At 40.9% G+C, this 22,184-nt stretch overlaps 1 protein-coding gene and 1 pseudogene across 2 annotated transcripts in view; both read right to left on the bottom strand.

Annotated features, from left to right (window-relative positions):
* Positions 1 to 4,585: 4,585 nt before the first annotated feature.
* On the bottom strand, positions 4,586 to 4,701 carry LOC129400365 (U4 spliceosomal RNA; annotated as a pseudogene).
* A 4,677-nt stretch (positions 4,702 to 9,378) lies between these two features.
* JADE3 (jade family PHD finger 3) overlaps positions 9,379 to 22,184 on the bottom strand; it is a 159,079-nt gene continuing 146,273 nt past the window's right edge. For both annotated transcript variants that reach the window (XM_055122193.1, XM_055122192.1), the window contains exons 9-11: positions 17,259 to 17,729; positions 14,176 to 14,293; positions 9,379 to 12,446 (exon numbers count right to left, since the gene is read on the bottom strand). In XM_055122193.1, the coding sequence (XP_054978168.1) occupies positions 11,551 to 12,446; positions 14,176 to 14,293; positions 17,259 to 17,729 (1,485 nt within the window). In that variant the 3' untranslated portion in view covers positions 9,379 to 11,550. The remainder of the gene's footprint in view (positions 12,447 to 14,175; positions 14,294 to 17,258; positions 17,730 to 22,184) is intronic.

Below are 22,184 nucleotides of genomic sequence, written 5' to 3'. Positions count from 1 at the left end.
ATACTTCATAAACTCTTTACAAAGATATTTACTATTATCATTCCATTTATTTGTTTCTATGTACATACATACATGTACAAAGCTATGGAACAGTGGTAACTTACTTTAAGTTATAAAACCAGTGACCCCTGAGCACTAAGATAGGGGTTAACTCCTAATTACCACCTACCAGGTGTGGCCCCCAAACTAAATAAACCAAACCAAAACCCTTATAGGAAATACAGAAGTTTTAGAGTTAGTCCTGGCATTATCTTTAAATGGTAAACTAATTTGACAACTCTGTCACATCAAAAGCTCCTCCTGTAATCAGGAATTAAATTTGTTTCCTTTTGACTATAGCAACAAAGACTATTTTTTTTCCTTTTTGGGTCACACACAGCAGTGCACAGGAGTTACTCCTGGCTCTGCACTCAGGAATCACTCCTGGCAGTGCTGGGAGACCATAGGGGATGCTGGGAATCGAACCTGGGTCGGCCGCGTGCAAGGCAAATGCCCTACCCGCTGTGCTATCGCCTCAGCTCCCAAAGACTATTATATAAATATTCTTTGTTTTGGGGCCATACCTGACAATGTTCAGGGGTTACTCCTGGCTCTGCACTCAGGAATCCTTATTGATGGGACTCAGGGGATCATATCGGATACTGAGGATCAAACCTGGGTCAGCTGCGTGCAAAGCAAGTGTCCTACCTGCTGTGATATCACTCTGGTCCCTAAATATGCTTTTTAATATTCAAAAAAGAGCATTATTTAATAAAGTTTTCTTTTCTTTTGGACATCTTGACAGATGATGACAAGTAAACGACAAGCAAATTTTTAATTTATTATTGTTCAGTTTTTGGCCCACACCTGGTGGTACTTGCTTATGTCTGGCTCTGCACTCAGGGATCACTCCTGGTGGGCTCAGGGGAAAATATGGGACTGAACCAGGGACTGAACCCAGGTTACCCATGTGCCTTACCCACTGTACTATCACTCTCGCCCTCCATACAGATTTATTTATATATGCAAACATACATTATACTTATATATTTAATGCATATTTATACTTATTTATAACATATTTAATAAATACAATAAATAAATGTAATATATATTATGTGTATGAATTATATATATTTGGATATGTGTCCATATATGGATTTATACATATGGATTATACATATTTGGAGATATATATATATATATCTATTTGGATTTGGGGCTAAACCGAGATGAATTCTGGGCTTACTTCTGGTTCTTCCCTCAGGGATCATTCCTGGCGGTGCTTGGGCCACCATACGGGGTGTTGGGGATAAGACTTGAGATGGCCAGAGTGAAGAATCTTGGCCGGCGGGCACTGCAACACGGGAGAATGTGCTGGGCCCCAAACTGAGCCGATATCACTGGGGTGCCCCAGATGGAGAAGGTGCAGTTTCCCCACCTTCTCCAGATGGAATTCTGGTAACCACGAGCTTCTACAAGCATGGCTCCGGTATGTGGGGACCAGGACTATTTATCTGACCGCGTGACCTTTCTTGATATACAAAGTGAGCAATGGAAAATAGATGATCTAGCATCTGCCCCTAGAAGGCAGGCTTGAATGTTGGTGTTGAATATCATATCCAAGCAAAATATAAATTCGGGACCCAGCAGCTTCTTGCAGAAATGCCTCTAGACTGTGAACGGCCCCATGCCATCCAGGGAGGGGAAAGGTTTTTGTCACTCGGCCTTTCCTTTTGGTGGTGGCAGCATGGCGACCACCATCTTTCACAGCCCATTGGATGGAGGTATGAGTTTGCAGTGATGGAGGCGCACAGGAAATCTTGGGATGGAGGGGTGGTACCAGCACTGCTCCCCGCCCAGATGAGACCCTGAGCGGCCCCCCATGAACGGCTCCTCTGCTCCTGAATGGCCATGATCCCAGAGGCACACAAACCAATTTCGGAACCCAGTGGCTTCTGGCAGAAATCACTCTGGACTTAATTACTAAAATACCAGAAATCCAAAATCATATGCTCTTCATTATCAGCAATAGAAAACAAATGATCAAATGATGCCTTTTCGGCAGGTCTGATCATTGGGGAAAAATTCCAAATAATAATAGTGGGTTTTCTGTCGAAACATTGAATGTAATCAAAGTAAAGAGAGAGTTAAGTGAAAATCATCTGCCACACAGTGAGGGTGGGGGGTGGTATGGGGGTATACTGGGGTTCTTGGTGGTGGAACATGTGCACTGGTGAAGGGATGGGTGTTTGATAATTATATGACTGAGACTTAAACCTGAAAGTTTTGTAACTGTTCTCATGGTTATTCAATAAAAAAATTAAAAAAAAAACTTAAAAAACCAGAGATGGCCACATGCAAGGCAAGCACCCACCCCACTGTACTATAGCTCCAGCCCCCCTCCTCATATATATATACATATATACATATATATATATATATATATATATATATATATACTTAAAGCTACTATTCACTAATCTTTGGTATAAGAAAACATAGCTTAGTTAAGCTGATTTCAAGGTACTTGATTTTCTGGGGGACGACTGTGAACGGGCTACTCCACAAAATAAAAGAGGACATAAGGAAATGAAAACATATCCCCTACTCATGGATAGGGAGAATCAACACTGTCAAAATGGCAATACTCCCCAAAGCATTATACAGATTCAATGCGATCCCTAAAGGATACCCATGAAATTCTTTAAAAAAAATGGATCAAACAATCCTGAAATTCATATGGAACAATAAACGCCCATGAAAGCTAAAGCAATTCTTGGGAAAAGAATGATGGGAGGCATTACCCTCCTCAACCTTAAACTCTACTACAAAGCGGTAGCTATTAAAACAGCATGGTACTGGAACAAAAGCAGAACCACAGACCAACGGAACAGGGTGGAATATCCCTACACACAACCCCAAATGTGTGATCATCTAATCTTTGATAAGGGAGAAAGAAACGTGAAGTGGAGCAAGGAAAGCCTCTTTAACAAATGGTGCTGGCACAACTGGACAACCACATGCAAAAGAATGGGCTTAGACCTTGACCTAACACCATGCACAAAAGTCAGATCAAAATGGATTAAAGACCTCAACATCAGACCATAATCCATAAGGTACATGGAAGACAAGGTAGGCAAAACCCTCCACGAAATTGAAGCTAAAGGTTCTTCAAAGATGACATACAAGTGATCAACCAAGTGGAAACAGATAAACAAATGGGACTATATTAAACTAAGGAGCTTTTGCACCACAAAAGATACAGTGACCAGAATACAAAGACAATCTACAGAATGGGAAAGGATATTCACCCAATACCCATCTGATAAGGGGTGATATCAAGGGTATATAAGGCACTGGTTGAACTTTACAAGAAGAAAACATCCAACACTATCAGAAAATGGGGCAAAGAAATGAACAGAAACTTTCTCAAGGAAGAAATAGGAATGGCCAAAAGGCACATGAAAAATGCTCTTCATCACTAATCATCAGGGAGATGCAGATCAAAACAACTATGAGATACCACCTCACACCACAGAGACTGGCACACATACAAAACAACAAAAGCAACCCGTGTTGGCGTGAATGCGGGAGAAAGGAACCCTCCTACACTGCTGGTGGGAATGCCGACTGGGTCAGCCCTTTTGGAAAACAATATGGACGCTTCTCAAAATATTAGAAATTGAGTTCCCATTTGACCCAGCAATACCACTTCTGGGAATATATCCTGGAGAGGCAAAAAAATGTAGTCGAAATGACATTTGCACTTGTATGTTCATCACAGCACTGTTTACAACAGCCAGAATCTGGAAAATACCCGAGTGCCCGAGAACAGATGACTGGTTAAAGAAATTTTGGTACATCTACACAATAGAATGCTATGCAGCTGTTAGAAAAGATGAAGTCATGAACTTTGCATATAAGTGGATCAACATGGGAAGTATCATGCTAAGTGAAATGAGTCAGAAAGAGAGACAGACATAGAAAGACTGCACTCATCTGTGGAATATAAAACAACAGAATGGGACACTAACACCCAAGAATGGTAGAAATAAGGACCCGGAGGTTTGCTCCATGGCTTGGAAGCTGGCCTCACATGCTGGGGGAAAATGCAGCTCAGATAGAGAAGGGAACACCAAGTAAAGTGTGGTGGGGGGGCCCGCTCAGAATGGGAGATGCGTGCTGAAAGTAGACTATAGATTGAACACGATGGCCACTCAATACCCCTATTGCAAACACAACACCCAAAAGGAGAGAGAGAACAAAAGGGAATGCCCTGCCACAGAGTCGGGGTGGGGTGGTGGGGGGGATGGAGTATGGGGGTGGGAGGGATACTGGGATCATTGGTGGTGGAGAATGGGCACTGATGGAGGGGTTGGGTACTCGAGCACTATATGACTGAAACACAAGCACGAAAATATGTAAATCTAACTGTACTCTCGCGGTGATTCACTAATAGAAAAATTAATAAATTAAAAAAATAAAGAAAAAAGGAAAACACAGCTAATAAAATCTCCTATGCTTGGGAATTTTTCTCTTTAATACAAAAGCATTCTTCTTTATGAGATTTTCTTCTCTTTTGGTTCTAAGGTACCTGTTAGAGAAACAACCTTGTTCATGTTGAAAATTCATTGTCAGAAGCCGGAGGGATAGTGCAATTAGCAATAATCGTACCTCGGATAAACCTCATTGGCCAAGATACTACCACTGTTCAAAGCTCGGAGCACAGTGAGTAGGGTGCTTGCCTGCACATGGTTGACCCAGGTTCAATCCCTGGCATCCCATAGGGTCCCCTGAGCACCGCCAGGAGTAATTCCTGAGTGCAGAGCCAGGAATCCCTGAGCATTGCTGGGTGCGACCCCAAACCAAAAAAATTAGTTCATTGTGGTAATTGTGATGATTTCATAATAGTCCTAGATATATTATGTCAGAGGACATACAGTAGGAAACCATGATGGAAGCAGGTATTTAGCAGCAAAGAGTTGAAGTTTCAGTTTCAGAAGACACACCGAGAACTTTCATGGGTAGTAAGGATAAGGCCTTGTGTAATATTGTGTTTCTAGAGTCTGAAAAAAGGCCAACCATTACTCATCAGAGACGGCATAAAACCTAAGTTCAGACCCATGAGAGTTTATGAGGACGCAAAGACATAACTGAAGGTTTTCTTTCAATAGTTTTGTTGATGTTTAATAGACATACAATAAACGGATACAATAAAGAATATAATTATTAATGTAGACGTAAGTATTCACGCCTGAAACCATTACTATTAAGAGCATCAGTGTTTTCATCATGTCCCAGTTTCCTCTTGGCCCTTTTTTTGGTGGGAGTGAGGGGCACATCTGGTATTGCTCAGGGCTTACTCCTGGCTCTGCGCTCAGGGATCACCCATGGTGGGATCAGGGAACCATATGAGATGCCAGGGATTAAACCCAGGTGATCCTTGTGTGCAAGGCAAATACACTACTTCTGTACCACTTATTGCTCTGGCCCTTGTCCCTTTTCTTACCCCTCCCTACAGCTCTTCATGCTCCCAACTTCCAGTCATGCAGTGAATGCTGGCATTCATTTTTTTCCCTTTGATTTTTACTTAGTTTTCATTTTTGGGCCACACACCATGCTGCCTAGGGGTTATTCTTTGCTCTGTGCTCAGGAATCACTTGTGGTGTTTGGGGGAACATATGGGGTGTCGAGGATTGAACCCAGGTGGGCCACCTGCAGGCAAGGACCCTATTTGATATACTATTACTTTGGCCCCTTTCATTCCCTTTTTTAAAAAAATGTTTATCTTTTAATTGAATCACTGTGAGATAGTTATAAAGTTGATCATGATTGGATTTCAGTCATACAATGTTTCAACACTGGTCTTTTCACCAGTGAACATTTCCCAACACTAATGTCCCCAGTTACTTACCCTCCCCCCACTTGCCTCTATGGGAGGCACTTCTCTCTCTCTCTCTCTCTCTCTCTCTCTCTCTCTCTCTCTGTTGTTCTCTCTTTGCTTTTGGGCATTATGGTTTGCAATACAGATACTACAGATACTGAAAAATTATTATGTATATTTCCTTATGAACTTTCAGCACTCAGTTCTAGTCCAGAGCGATCATTTTCAACTCTTATTGTCATAGTGGTCCTTTGTCTATCCTAGTTATCCTTTTTTCGATGGAAATAGTTTTGAAGAGTATACACACCTCAGGTTCAGATGCGGGTGAATCCCAAGGTAGAGATCATGCTTAGTTTCCTTTTTTCTATACACACACACACAAACAGAATTACAGTGTTTAGTTTATTTCACTCAGCATATTTTTATTTTAATTTTATATGAGGCAGTATGATTTACGACACTGTTAATGATAGGGTTTCATGCATACAATGTTCCAACAGCATAATTACTTTGCGTTTCATTTATCTTGCTGTCTTTAGTTCACTCATTTTTATTACTGAGGTATTCCCTATATGTAAATTATGTAAATTCCACAACTGGTTTATCTGTTCAAGTGTTGATGGATATTTGAGTTTCTTCCAGTTCTGGCTGTAACAAAGCTACCATGAATACTTGTCTTAATATGACAGGTTCTTACTTGTTTTCATTTGTCTTAGATAAGTACATAGGAACAGAATGACTATCTCATACGGTAGATCTATGGTTAATGTGTAAGAGACTTCACTCTTTTCCTAAGCGGTTGGTGCCATTTTACATTCCAAAATTCATGTTATAAAAGTTCCAGTTCTGGGGCCAGAGAGATAGTACAATGAGTACGGTGCTTGCCTTGCACTCAGCCAGCCCGAGTTTGATACTCAGCACCCCATATGGTCCTTTTAGTTGGCCAGGAGAAAGCCCTGAGTGCAGAGCCAGAAGTAAGCCCTGATTATAGCCAGATCTGGTCCTCAGAACAAAAAGAGCTTGGGGCCAGAGCAGTATAACCCCTCAGCATTTCCAGGTGTGCCCCCCAACCCCAAAAGGAAGTAAGTCTTTATTATCTCCTTGGACTCTGGTCTTTTTTTTTCTTCTGGGCCACACACAGTGGTGCTCAGGGCTTACTCCTGGCTCTGTGCTCAGGGATCACATCTGGCAGGCTCAGGACACTATATGGGGTGACAGGGATTGAACCCAGGTCAACCATATGCAAGGCAAAAGCCCTATCCACTATCTTATCACACTAGGCCTTGGTGAGTCTTCGTGAGTCTAGAATTTTAACCATTCTAGTAAATGTATAAAGGCACCTAACTGTGGTTTTAATTTTCATTTCCTAATGACTAATGGTATATAGATCAGTGTTTCTCAACATTTTTCTGTAGCCCCCTTCCAACCTTCTTTCCTCTGTGAGCGTCTTATCAACCACCTCCTTAGTTTTATGTTGTGCCCCCCATTTACATAACTTTCATATGGGCACCTTTGAAATATATTGGGGGCGCAGAGAGGGCCATAAGGCTGCAGTTGAGAAATGCTGGTGTATAAGTTTTCATGTGTGTATGTCATTCATGTCTTTTTCACCAAAGTGCCTGTTGAGATTATTCATGTCAAAAATAGTTGTTATTAAATTCTGCTGTTATTAAATTTGGACTGCACCCCACTGTGCTCAGGACTTACTCTTGGCAATGTACTCAGGGATCACTCCAGGTGGTGCCTGAGGGACCATATGTAGTTCTGGAGACTGAAACCATGACAGCTGTATGCAAAGCAAACACCCCACTTGCTGTACTTTCTCTCTGGCTGCTAAAGTTATTTTTTAACTGGGGCCGCACCCAGCTGTCTTAGGGGGAATGTAATGCCAAGTATCATGTGCTCACCACTTGAGCTAAATTCCCGGCCCAATTTGATAAAGATTTAAAATCTTTTACGCCTACTTTATTACACGAGGGGAGGTTGGGCCACACCTATGGAGTGCAGGGCTTACTCTGGTCTCAGTGCTTAGAAAACTGTATGTGGTGCAGGGGATTGAACAGGATTGGTTACATGCAATACAAGTTTCTTAACCCCTTTGCTATCTTTCCTAGCTCAACTTAGTTTATTTTTCTTTTGTTTCCCAAACAGTGCTCAGGGGACTGGGGGACAATCTCAGGTTAGGGGTTCAATGTGAGAATGTAACAATGCAGTGCTGCTCAGGCCCTGCATTGCTGGAGGACACTATGGATATAGTGTTGGTGCTTGAGAAGCATCTGATTTTATCAAAGCATCTAAACATGTCTTTGTCTGGTTTTTGTATCATGATAATGCTGGTCTGATAGAATAGTTGAGGACTGTTCTTTCCTGTTCAATTTTTGGGAAGTTTTTATACAAGTAACATTATTTGGTTCTTAGATTTTATTAGAATTCGAGAGAGAAAGGCATCAGTTTTCTTTTGAAGGTTTTTTTTTTCTTTTTGGGTTACAACCGGCGATACACAGGGGTTATTCCTGGCTCATGTACTCAGGAATTACTCCTGGCAGTGCCTGAGGGACCATATGGGATGCTGGGAATCAAACCCGAGTCGGCTGTGTGCAAGACAAATGCCTTACCCACTGTGCTATTGCTTCAGCCTCTCTTTTGAAGGCTTTAAACTGAAAATTCAATTATTTAATAATGAGTTTCTGGGGCTGTAGAAATGGTACAGTGGGTAGAGTGCTTGCCTTGCATGCAGCTGACTTTTTTCACTTCTGATTTGCCCAATAATTTTTGACAATAATATTTCTCAAATATAGTGCAAATATTTATAAAAGCCCTCAAAAGTCCCTGAATGACAGCATACAATCCCTGTAACATTAATATATTCTCATGGATGAAAGTATAAAGACTACCTTAAAATGTATTATTTATTTGATGTCTGATATAAGCATAACAGTGTGACTGTATATTTCTGGTGGCACAGGAGCTTGAATCTAGGGTTTCAAACATTAGAGGTATGTGCACTACCTCTGAGTTATATCCCCAGTCCCTTGAATTTTTTGAGTTTAGCAGGGTCCATTTCCCTGGCATTTTTTTTTCTTTTTGGGTCATAACCAGTGATGCTCAGGGGTTACTCCTGGCTCTGGGCTCAGAAATTATTCCTGGCATTGCTTGGGGGACCATATGGGATGCCGAGGATTGAACCTGGGTCGGCCGCGTGCAAGACAAACGCCCTACCTGCTGTACTGTTGCTCCGGCCCTTCCCTGGCAATTTTTAAAGATGATCATAAGGTTTTATCAGGTCTTAGCCTGATAAAATTTCTGGGTACAGTCGAAGTCCCTAGAGTTCTTTTTTGGTCCCTGGTATTTACAAGAATCATGACTTCTAAATATTCAGTTCATCTTCCTCTTCTTTCCTTTACCCCCCTATCTGTTGTCTGATGAAAAATATGTATCAGCATAAAATAAACGTGAAATATTCTAAAACCCAGTTGTCAAAATAAAAGACACGAGACAGACAGTAGTTGATAGCTTTTATAATTTAATGAAAAAGTATTGGTAGAAAGGTGACATCTGAAAAAAGACGGAGCTAATCTTGAAAACTGGACTATATAAGACAAAATGAAAAAGTTAACAAAGAAGGTTAAGAGGTAATACTTCATACAACAGCAAAATGTAGCAAATACATTTTAGGGCAATCGAAATTTACACAACTGAAGGCTCCTTCATTTAACAAGGAAAATTCTGTAAAAATATTACAACTATATTTCCCTGACTGAAATCCTTTTAGTCAATACTCTTCCCAATGGCATACATATGAAATTTGGCTGAAGCACTTTTTCACTGTTTGCTTTTCCTCTCACTCACTCATAATTAAAAGGCATGAAGTTACAAAGGCTACTGAATTGGTCTCTAACAGAAGTTCACAACACATCTCCATTATAATTTCTTTATCACGAAGGTGTCAAATTAATATCTACCCCAAAATAACTAAGAAAAGCACAGAAACATAGTGCATTAAGTAGGAGAAATTATCTTCCTCATTTTGGATAATCCATAGCTTTTTTCATTCAAACAAAATACAGGACACCTACCACACATGCTATGGCATGTTCACACATGTACACAGGCACAAAAGAAACATTTTGAAGATGTAGCCACAGAAAGGCAAAAATACAGAGCTTTTTAGAAAAGGAGGGGAAACACCAAAAGCAAAGGAACTCATTTCAAGGTCACAGGGACAAAACCAGGGAGAGAACTACTGAGTTTCCCATGCTGATGGAGAAAAGAGGGACCCCCCTGCCTTTACTGACTGGCACACCTTCAGCAGCTGGGCTGTCTTACCAGCATCTTTAGAAATCTAAAATGGCATTTTTCTTAAAATCTGAAAACTCCCACTACATTTCCCAAACTAGAAGAAAGAGAATATTAATTTAAGGCTAAGAAGAAAAGAGAGCAGAGAATTATAGTCAGCTTCACATTTTAAAAACTGTAACATTTCCCCTTCTTTAAATGGGAAGCAGACATGTTTTATCCCCCCGCCCCCAACAATGTAATTATTCTCTTCCTCCCCAAAATTAATCAAGGCTGATAGTTTGGGAACAGGGTGTAAGCAACTTCTGAAAAATGGCTCCAGCCTTTTTGCTTGGGAAATTTCCTCTGATTCAAAGTGGTACAAAGCTAAATTATATCCATGTGTTAAACACATGCCTTCAAATTCTGTTTGACAATAAAAATCTGTTTCAAAATTAAAGCAGGTAAGAATACTTAACCTCTGTGCATTTTACTATATTTTAATTATACCTCAATAAAAATTTTATAAACATTAAAGCAGGTATACAAAAACTGTCAGCCAAACTTATTTAAGTCAAACTTACTTGAAAATAACAAAAAACCCTGACCTGGCACAAATCCCCCCCATTCCCCCCGCAAAATGGTCTCACTTTGGGAAAGGCTCTGGGATCCTTCAAAAATGCCTAAACTGAGCGAATCAGAGCATTTCCTTAGAAGTAGTACTTTTGTACTTTTGTAAACACTATCCACAATCAGCCTTTTACACTTGTTAGCGGGGGTGAAATAATTACAAGTGCGTCCCCAACTAACAAGTCTAGGAACAGGCACTGGACACCTAAAAGCAATAGGAGAATTGACTCAGTAAGGTAAGATACTGTGAAAGGAACTCATCCTTGTGCAAAAGCAAAGGAAGAGGGTAGTGAGCTTGACAGTATCTGGGATGTTGGTCCCTGGTCTCTCCCTGAAGAGGGTTTCCAAGATACCAGTGTAATTAGGAGTTTCCTACAGACAGGAGCTCTGAGAGTCACATGCTGTAGCTTCAAAAGACAAGTCAGTTTTAGTGTTTGATTCATAATCTCTTGCAAATCTATTAACAGTGCAAGAAATCGTAATAGTATGTTTGTCATTGTCATTGTGTTAAAGTATCTGAAAAGTTCTCCCAAAGTATTTACTGAGCAAATATCTTGGGCTGAGTTGTTTTCAACAGCCTCTGGCAAAAAGCCTCTGGCAATCTCAATAATGTAGTTGTAAAAATTGGACTTGAAACCATTTCAAAAACTGCAAGTCAGTTATGAAAACATTTTATCCTTCTCACTACAACCCCTCCTAAAATATTCTAGAATCCTTTTGGTGTATGTTTTTTCCCCAATATATGAGGCACAGGCTCAAATATTCTTGAAATTTTTTAATCACCTCTGTGTTGAACTACGAGAAAGGTGATGCGCTCTGCTTTTACCTCGGCAATCCCGCCTGGAATCACGGGATGGATTTTCCCTGTCTGAACTCTCCCTCTTTACCCTGACTTTTTCTTTAGTTCCCTCACTTTCTACTTCAGAATCACTTAGTTCCACATCTGGGCAATAGCCATCATTTTCTTGATATGGAACTCTGCCTGCAGCCCGCCTAACGTGCTGCTTGCCCCAGTGCTGTTCCTTGGGGCCAATATTCTTGGCAGGTTTGACATAGCGCTGGAGGTCCTCTGTGGTCCTCGCCCACCTATTGGTAGTCTCCTTAAAGGACCTACTAAAGTGCTCCATGCTGGATTTCCTAAAGCTGCTCTGACTAGCTAAGTGGGAACTGAGCACAGGCTCACGGTCACAGAATGCCTCACTGGAGCTGTCTTTCTGGGTACTATCCCCTGAACAGCTGCCATCCACACCATTGGATTTGGTAAATTTGGAGTTAGACTGATTTTTCCCATTCCCCATAGAGGACTGTCCATGCATGGCCGCCGGAAGGACCAGAGGCTTACCCACTGACTGCCCATGACATAACTCGGGAGACGGAGTTCTCCAAGCAGGACTAGGATCCTTTGCTTCACTCTTGGAATGGCCAAGGCTGGCCAAGTGATTCTTGCCCTCTAGTGGGTATCTCGGGTATGATTTCATTCTCATTTCTAGTGGCTCCTGGGTGCCCCTTACACTGCGAACAGGGGAGCTGCTGCCAGGAGAGAGGGTTCCTTGATCAGGCTCTGTGGAGCTATTTTGGCAGTCTTCTGAGGCCGACTTGGGCATTTTTAACTTTAAGGTAATTCTTGGTGGTGGGTAAAATAGTGAATTTTCTAGTGCATTTGTCAAAGGCAGTCCTGAGATAAAAAGGAAAGATGCTTTTAAACAACTGATTATATAACGACGGACTTAGTAAACATCATGTGTACTATGGCAATTATTCATATACCCACTCTTCATGTTTATCAAGTGCCTGTCTTTGTGTGTCTTCAAGCATTTTCACTTATTCTTTCAGTTTTGAAAAGAATGTCACTAGTAATGGTTTAGAACAGGGTTTCTGTGTGTGTGTGTCTTTGTTTATATGGTTAGTGGGCAGTTCTCTAGTTATAAGCCAGGGTTGGGACACTTTTTGTCTGCTAAGGACCACTGGATATTTATAACATCATTTGAAGGCCATATAATATAGGTAGACAGGCCATTTACAACTGACATGAAGCATGCATGACTGACTTACCAGGGCCAGACCATATGATTTTACTATATGGCCTGTGGGCCACCCTTGTTAGATATTTCAGACTCTACTCTCCTATCTCTCCTGGTATCCCGAAGGCAAGTAAAATACTAATTCAGAAATGTAGTACAGGTTTCAGAATTTGTGCTAAAATATTCTATCTAGCTTGGAGTATTTGAATAGGTGCTTTAACTTGACATTAGTAGAAGCAGCAGTGGATGGTTCCTAGGTATATTATGACCTTAACCAAAAATAATTTCATGACTACAAATGACCTTCACAAAAGCATGGGGCAGGTTTCATAGTGGCAAGGCCAGCAGGAAGGACTTATGATATTCCAACCAGTGCCTGCTATGTGCTTGGCCTGAGGAGTACTGGCACAGTTACCTAGCTATGTCACTTGTCAATCATTTTTTAAAATTTATTTTTATTTTTTTTTGCTTTTTTGGGTCACACCCAGTGATGCTCAGGGGTCACTCCTGGCTTTGCACTCAGGAATTACTCCTGGCGGTGCTTGGGGGACCATATGGGATGCCGGGGATCGAACCCAGGTCGGCCACGTGCAAGGCAAACGCCCTACCCTCTGTGGCTATCGGTCCGGCCCCACTTGTCAATCATTTTAGAATAGATCTTCCTCTGTTATTCTGAGGGCTCTATAGAAAGCACTATACAAAAATTCTTCCAAGTATATGGATTTGATTTTGCCCCTCACCATCTCCCTTTAGCCTCACAAAAATGACACAGAGAGAGAACGATGATGCTCCAATAGGAAACATACATTCCCTAAGGATCCATGCTAAATGGCCACAGTTGTCATCACTACCAGAGGTTGCTACCTATGGATGCCACAAGCCTGATGAGGCTGGCTCCCACCAGTTAGAAACCACATAGACTAGGGACTGATTTCTCTGGCATACAGGGATAATTCTCTGTTGTCACTGGGCTCTCCTGGTTAAACCTTGGAAGGTCCAGGATTCTGCACACTTACCAAGTGACTCTTGATTACCCAGACTCTGTACTAAATGAGGCAATGAACACGACTATCATGATTCCAGTCAAGTTCTCCATGCTTAGATACTGTAAGTATGCTCACCTGTCTCTCTTATCATGGCTCCCATAGTATCTGTCTGAGACTTAGATAATCTCTTGTAGATGTGAAACTCTAACAATCTCACCTTGAGATCTCTTGCTTCCTAAGCTGACAGTGGAATGGGTTGTGTAAAATTAGGTTGGACAGGAAACGTGGTATTTGAAGGTTTTGAAGATTTTAAGATCAATATTAAAGTTTGAATTGTTAAATAGGATATTACCAAAATCTACAGTATTTTTTTGAACATTATAAACATACAGATTACCTGCAGCAGTTTCCTGGTTAGCAAGCTGAACTTGTAAACTGAAGATTTGTTCCTGTATTTTGGTTTGTGACAATTTCATCTTCTCTCGTCTGCTTATCATGTAACATAGATTTCGGACCTGAAACACAAATCCCCCACAAATAGAGATTTTGGTCACATTATACAAACCTTACAACTGAAATTGTTTAAAGGCAACTAAAGTCCGAGGGAGGGGGGCAGTGTGAGGAGATAAGGCAGAACCCAAGAGCAGGTCAGATGTTGGATATGGTCCCCATATCCATCAGCAACACAAAAATGATCCAAAATAACCTCCTAATATTATTCTCTCTGCATGACCATGGGCTTCATATTTATTTGCACAGTCAGGTAGGGAAGACTGGTGGTCTAAAGAGCCAGAAATCAATCCCAGGCCTCCTGCATGCAAAGCATGTGCTCAGTCTCTTCAGCTAGTTCTCTGGCCTCCAGAATTTGATATGATTTTCTAATGAGTGCTGGACCAGCAGGATAAAGGTCATCTGGGAAGACTGAAAGTAGCTTTTCTGTTCACACTTAGTGTTTCAGTTTCCACATCCATAATGATCAATTCTTGTCTCATACTCCCAGACTTGGACAAATCATTAAACTTTTCTGTGCTCCAATTTACTAATTTGTAAACAGGGATAATCAATAGTGCTTTCTTCATAGGCTCTTCACGGATTCAGTGAGTTACTATGATTGATATATTATATACATATGTCATATGGGGAGTTGGGCCACACCTGGCAGTGCTTAGGGGCTACTACTACCAGTGGCACTTAAAGGACTGACCATGAGATCCTGGAATCAAACCCAGACCTCCTGTACACGAAACATGCACTCAGCACTTGAGAAATCTCCCCAGACCTCCTGTACACGAAACATGCACTCAGCACTTGAGAAATCTCTCCAATCTATGTGTATCTATGTGTATCATATTTTATTACTTTTTTCTCATATTTTAAAATGTGAGCTAAGGGGCCAGAGAAACAGCTCAATAGGCTAAGCACAGGCTTTACATGCTGGGGCTCAAGACTGTAGCTAATGGCCCATGGATTGCTGGGTGTGATCCCCAAAATTAAAAAATAGTTTTATGGGCCAAAATGTGGGCAGCGCCATTAGGTGAGAGAAAGGACCACTAAGACAATGATAGTGGGAAGTGATCACTCTGGACAAAACTAGGTGCTGAAAGGAAGTAAAATCATATACATAATACCCTTTCAGTAACAGTATTGCAGCAAACCACACTGCCTCACAGGAAAAAAGAAAAGGGTCTGTCACAGAGACAGGCTATGGGGCAGGAGGGCAACTGGGGACACTTGATGGAATGAAGTGGATACTGGTGAATGAATTGGTCCTTGACCATTGTATGACTGAAAGTCAATCATGAGCAACTTTGTAAATTTGTGTCTCACAATGATACAAGTAAAAGTACATTTAAGTACAAATAACCCATGTCTTTGTAACCCCTCCCCCCAAATCAAACACAAATACTATTTTTACACTACAATACAGCCTTTAGAAAACAGTGGTTCTTCCTAGAACCAAACAGTGATCTAGGTGACAATGTGACTATCATGAAGAGATGTACTGGTATCTAATGGGTAAAATCAGGGCCTATTAAACATCCTGCAGCGCAGAAGACAAATCTGCACAACAAAGAAATATCCAGCCCAAATGTCAACAGTGCCTGCTTCCAAGATGGATCCACTTCTCATTTCATAGGCTGTCTATCCAACTGTAATTATGAAATACATGGATCCACTTTTCATTTCATGAGCTGTCTATCCACTGTAATATGAGTCCACAGCTTCATTGGCAAAGATAATTTGAAAGACTAAATCTAACCAATATCATCTCCAAAAGTAATGTTTGACTTTAATATAAAATGATTAAACCATACGATTAAAATGGCAGAATTAGCATAGATAGTATTTAATTTTCCTTGAACCCATTCTAGTTGAGTCTCTTAATATGGGAAGTTAATTTGAACTGTTTCAACAGTTCATTTCAAATATTTGCCAAGCAAATAGTGCCCAGTGCATATTTTTCTTGACTGTGATAAAATTTTAATGATACAAAAACTAGGTGGCAAATGCCAAAGTAAAAATAAAGAATAATTACTTCGGATTTAAAGTTCATAGCATAACTCCTTGAACATGTCTAGAAAATTTAATCAGTGCCCAATGTCTGGGGCCACAGTTGAATCAGAAGATAAGCAATGATACTGAAGCCCACACTATAAATTAACTGAACTTCTCTCTATATATATTTTGCTTTTGGGCTACACCTGGCAATGCTCAGAGATCATTCCTAGTGCTGCTTGGGGGACCCTATGGGATGTGGGGGATAGAACCTGGGTTGGCAATGTGTAAGGCAGATGCTTTACCTGCTATTTCTTTTTCTGGCCCCATGACCTTCTATATATATTTTTACAGTGCTAGGGATCAATTTTTGCTTAGGGCCTCATAAGGAATGAGAGTACATGCAAGGAATGTACTCCACCAGTGAATCACATCCCTGGTCCTGAACTGACTTTTTAAAAACAAAACTAAATAGGGCCAGAAAGAGCAAAACAATCTGGAAATCATTCTTTGCATGTAGGAGGTCTGGGGTTGAATCCCAGCGCATGGTTCCTTGAACACCATGCAGGGCTCCTGAGCACTACCAGGTGTGGCACAAAAATAAATATATAGAAACAAAGCAGACTGAAGCTAGAACTACCACTCTCCCTCATCTTTTCTTACATTTTTTTTGTTTTGGGTTACACCCCATGGTGCTCAGGGGTTATACCTGGCTCTGCACTCAGAAATTGCTCCTGGTGGTGCTCGGGGGACTGTATGGAATGCCAGGGATGAAACCCAGGTTGGCCATGTGCAAGGTAAGCACCATACCCACTGTACTCTCTCTCCAGCCCCTTCTTTTACTAACTTTTGTGCTGAATAGCATCCAGTGCTTTGTATTTGCAAAGCAAGCACTCTGCTGTTGAGTTATGTGATCTTCCTTTACCTCCAGTTTTATGCAAACCAACACCTACAAAACCAGTCACAAAGAGCAGTTCACCTTACCCTTTCTAGGTCCTGACGTAGATGCATAAACATTCTCATGCGAGTGTGAATACTCTCTTCTTTTGGCTGCACCAGGCCATTTTCTTCATCCTCCTTTGGTGGAAATAACGGCTTATTGAAATTGCTTTTCCGTTTTAGTTTCCAGTAGTTATAGATAAAGTCAGCTGCAACTGTGGACATCCCTAGTTCTGTGGCCACATCTTCTGCACGGACTAGGGTGTAGAACTCCTCCTCCAGCTCCCGAAGCTTCTGTGCCCTTAGGCTTATCTTCTCACTTTTGGCCTGGCACTGTTCTGTAGCTCTGTGTAGGGAGTACTCAGACTCTCCCAGTTTCTGCCTGTTTTGGCTGTGCTTGAGGCAGTATGATTTGAACTTAACTTCATCTCCTTCATCTAGGATGGTCTTCATTTCTAGGCTGTGCTCAAAGGCACAGGTGACATGAAAGGCAGTAATGCAGCTTTTTACTGAGCACTGCAGGAAAAGAAGATGTGTTAAGAAAGTGGGGCTGGGGGGGAAGGGGAAACTACATTCTGCACCTAAATCGAGAGTTTTGGGGCCAGAGAAATAGCACAGTGGGTGGGGCACTTGCCTTGCATGTGGCCCATAAACAAAAAAAAATTGAGAGCTCATAGAAAGCTCATAGAAAAGGAGGATTGGTTCTAAACTGACCATAATAGAAGCTGTACAAGTAACAAAGAAAATCTGCTCTTATAAAAATCAACAAAAACAGAGGCAGAAAATATTTCACGTCCCCTTGCATGTATTAGGCTTTGGGTTTGATCCCCAGCACCATATAAATGTACCCTTTACTGTGAGGTGTGGCCTGGTGGCTTCTGTAATCACAGGCCATGGTCCTGAGCCTCTGAGCATCATTCTATGTGACTGTCACACAATACATAAAAAGACAACACATTCATAAGAATTTGGATGGACCTAATTATTATTTTTTGTTTGTTTTGTTGTGCTTAGGGTTTACTCCTTCTCTGAGCTCAGGGATCACTCCTAGTGGGTCTCAGGGATTGAACCCTGGTTGGTCATGTGCAAGTCAAGCAAACTACCCAGAGTTCTATCATCCGGCCCCAGAACTGGGAACTTAAGATGAAAAATAGACTGTCCTTTGGCTAAACAACATAAAATCCACTTATGGTTTGGAAAATTCTCTGATATCTATCTAGAATTGGAGGGCCATATATTTTAGTGGTAAAGGACCATTTAAAGATATAAATGGGATAAATTTAAATTTTAAATTTATAAATTTAAACCCATAAATTTAAGGTTTTGGTGCCAATCAAATATCATTCCCTTTTTTCCAAAAACATACATTTAGCATTCTATTAAACAAAATGCACTTTTAATACATCTTATTCACTTCTTATTTATTAAAATTACTTAAGGTAATTGGGAGGTATTATTGTATTAATATAAAGCTTTCATGAAATATAATTTTCATATAATAAAACATCACTTTTAAGTATATATTTCAGTGGTTTATAGTGTATCTGCAGTATTGTACAACCATCACTAAGTAATTCTAGTACATTTTCATCATTACCCAAAAAAGAAAACTTTTGTGCATTTGCAGTAATTTCCTTTCCAAACCCAGTCTCAGTCACCACTATTTTACTTGTGTCTCTGCAGATTTTCCCTGCCTAGATATTGGGCATAAATGGAATTATATAACATGTGTTTGCTTCTGCCTGATTTTTCACTTAGTTTATTTTCAAGTTATATTCATATTGTAGCATATATCAGAGTTTAATGCTTTAAAAATATGACAATGTACTATTCCATTTTTTTTGTTTTATTTTGGTTTTGGGTCACACCCAGCAGTGCTCAGGGATGCTGGCAATAGAACCTGGGTCAGCTGTGTGCAAGGCAAGTGCCTGCTTACTATCCTATTCCCTTAGCCCCAATATACCACATTTTTTATCATTCACCAGCTGAGGGATATTTACATTGTTTTCATTTTGGGGTAAAATGAAATGTATTGCTAAGAACATTTGTGTACACATTTGTGCCACATCCCTACCCTTCATGTATTGCCCTTTTTTATTTTTTAATATTTTTCTCTAACTTCTATAAATTTGATCTGAGAAACATTTGTTTTTAGCTTGCCATTTTTGGGTGTATGGTTATATGCTTTCATTTCTCTTTGGTTATGTGCAATAAAGATTAGCTTTGCCAAAAGAAAGCTTTGACTCTTTATCCCCAGCTACCAAGAAACAGACTAAATTCTTGGACTGCCTTGCTTACTAGGAGTGCTTATTTAGGGGCAGAGAGGTTATAGTAGTTACAAGGGTTGTAGTGCTTTTCTTGCATGCAGCTGACCCCAATTTCATCACTGACATTACATGGTCCCCCAAACACTGTTGGAGTGACTTCCAAGACCAAGAGTAACACTCAAGTAGCAGTGGGTGTGGCCCAACCTCCCCCAAAATAGTGTGTTTATTTGGCTGGGATGAGCCTTAGGCAGTATCTGATAGTCAGTGCTAATGATGATTTATGGCAGAGGCTCTAAGCTATGCAGTATCAGCTTGACTTTTGGAGAGGATGGAGATTAAGATCAGCCATGTAGGTGGTCAGCTGTGCCTCTGTGACAAATTAACAAGGAAGATTTTTGCTTGGCAAGACTCTGTATTACTATGCATCATTACTGGGAGAAAGAATCACTGTCCATATAACTCCACTTGGAGGGGGCAAGTAGAAGCTCCATGTTATGTATGTAGCTTTGTTGATTTTAATCTATATCATTCACAATAATAAATGTAATTATGTGTATAATGATATCTCTGAATTCTGTGAGTCCTTGTAGTAAATTATTAAACCTGAGGATTAATCTCTTTTTGGGGGGTGGGGGAGTCATATCCAGAGGTGCTCAGGGGTATTACTGGCTCTGTGCTCAGGAATGACCTCTGGTCTTGCTCAGGAACCATATGTGATTCTAGGAATTCAAACTTGGGTTGGCCACATGCAAGGCAGGTGCCATAACCTCTGTACTAACTCTCTGGACCCTGATGATAGTCTTGAAGACTTAGTCTACACGCATATACCAAGAAGTGCAATTGCTGGGTCATATGGTAACTGTACATCTAAAATTTTTGAGAATTGCTATACTGCTCTGCACTGTGGCTGCACATTACCATACCAGAAAGCACAGGAATTTCAATTTATCCACATTATTGCAAATCATAGTTATAGTTTACTCTTTTGACTATTACCACCCTCCCAGTGAGTATGAAGTGATATGGAAACTAGCTTAGATAAGGCTGCTGCAATAAAAATATTTAAAAAGAACACTAGAGATTTATTTAGAAACTGCTTTTTGCAACCTTGAAGAAATGTTGTTTTCTGGAGATACAGTACAGAGGTTAAGACATTTATTTGCCTTGCAGGTGGCAGATCCTGGTTCGATTACATCACTGCAGATGGTCCCCCATATGGTCTTACTCAAAGAGAAACCCCCAAAAAACAAACAAACAAAAATTCAATGGGTCTTAGTTAATGTATTCTTTAAAAAATACCACTTCTCAGGGGCTGGAGAGATAGTACAGTGCGTAGGGCGCTTGCCTTGCACGCAGGTGACCCAGGTTTTCTTTTCCTTTTTTTTTTTGCTTTTTGGGTCACACCCAGTGATGCACAGGGGTTACTCCTGGCTCATGCACTCAGGAATTCCTCCTGGCAGTGCTCGGGGGATCATATGGGATGCTGGGATCGAACCAGGGTCGGCTGCGTGCAAGGTAAACGCCCTACCTGCTGTGCTATTGCTCCAGCCCAACAAACCCAGTTTTGATTGCCGACACCGTTATTGGTCCCCCCCAGCCCTACCAGGAGTGAATCCTTAGTACAGAGCCAGAAGTAAGTTCTAAGCACTGCCTGGTGTGCTCCCCCTGCAAAAAAACAAACAAAGCCCTCCCCGCAAGTTTCCAGCTATAGATTCAGAGTTTCTCGGAGGTTTGGAGAGAACCAGGTCTAGAGCAAAACAGCTACATGATAATCAGACAGTAAGAACCTTCACCCAGTACGTAGAACAACTTTCTTTATGCTATGATATTATATGGCAAGCTTTCTGTGGTGGTCAGCATACAAACCTAATTCCAATCTAGGTTTCCTAAGCAGGAAGACTGGGAAGTGGAACATCAACCTTATCTTCCCTTTCATGAACAAAACTAACCTATTTGCATTTGAAAGAAAGAGTGGCATGAGGCTTACTCTTCAAGTTCTTCAAGCCTGAGTTCTCCCTTGAACATGTTCCTGTGCTTGCCTGTTTCCACTCTATAGAAGCTGGTGTTCTCTCTTAAACACATTATCTCTTTTCCTTCTCTCATACCTTTTTAAACTTGAAGCTGCTGGATGCTCCAGGTATTTCAAAAATTTTACTATGAGTTTGATTTTCAAACTAATCTCTCTTTCATATACATCTTCTACCCCAAATGAGTTTTCCATAGTTTAGCAACAGGATAATTTGCCAAGTCGCTCCAGAGCCCACGTCCATCCAGGTCAGCGGATGACCCACACAAGAACAAGGAAGGGCTTAGTTGTTTATTTGTTAGTTTTTGGGCCAAACCTGGCAGTGCTAAGGGCTTATTCCTGGCGGGGCTCAGGGACCATACTTGGTGCCAGGGATTGAATGTGGGTCGGCTGCATGAAGGCAAGTGCCTTACCTGCTGTACTACTGCTCTGGGCTTAGTTGTTTTAATTGTGGCTTATTTCTACCTAAGATTGTCATCATCAAACTTCAGAATTCACCTAACCCATCAGATATGACTGCAAAGGATGGAGAGTACCTAACATCACTATGAATACTGAAAAGCAGATGATACAGAGGCAACATCTTTTAAAAGACTTTCCAGAAGTGGCCTCTAAATGGCAGAGTCTCCCCTCGAGTGACATTTCAGTTAGTATAAAGCTCCCATTTGGAAGGTGAGC

The sequence above is a fragment of the Sorex araneus genome, chromosome X, assembly GCF_027595985.1.
Source record: "Sorex araneus isolate mSorAra2 chromosome X, mSorAra2.pri, whole genome shotgun sequence".
NCBI lineage: Eukaryota > Metazoa > Chordata > Mammalia > Eulipotyphla > Soricidae > Sorex > Sorex araneus.
Note: the sequence above shows the minus strand (reverse complement) of the source record. Positions and strands in the feature narration are given on the sequence as shown.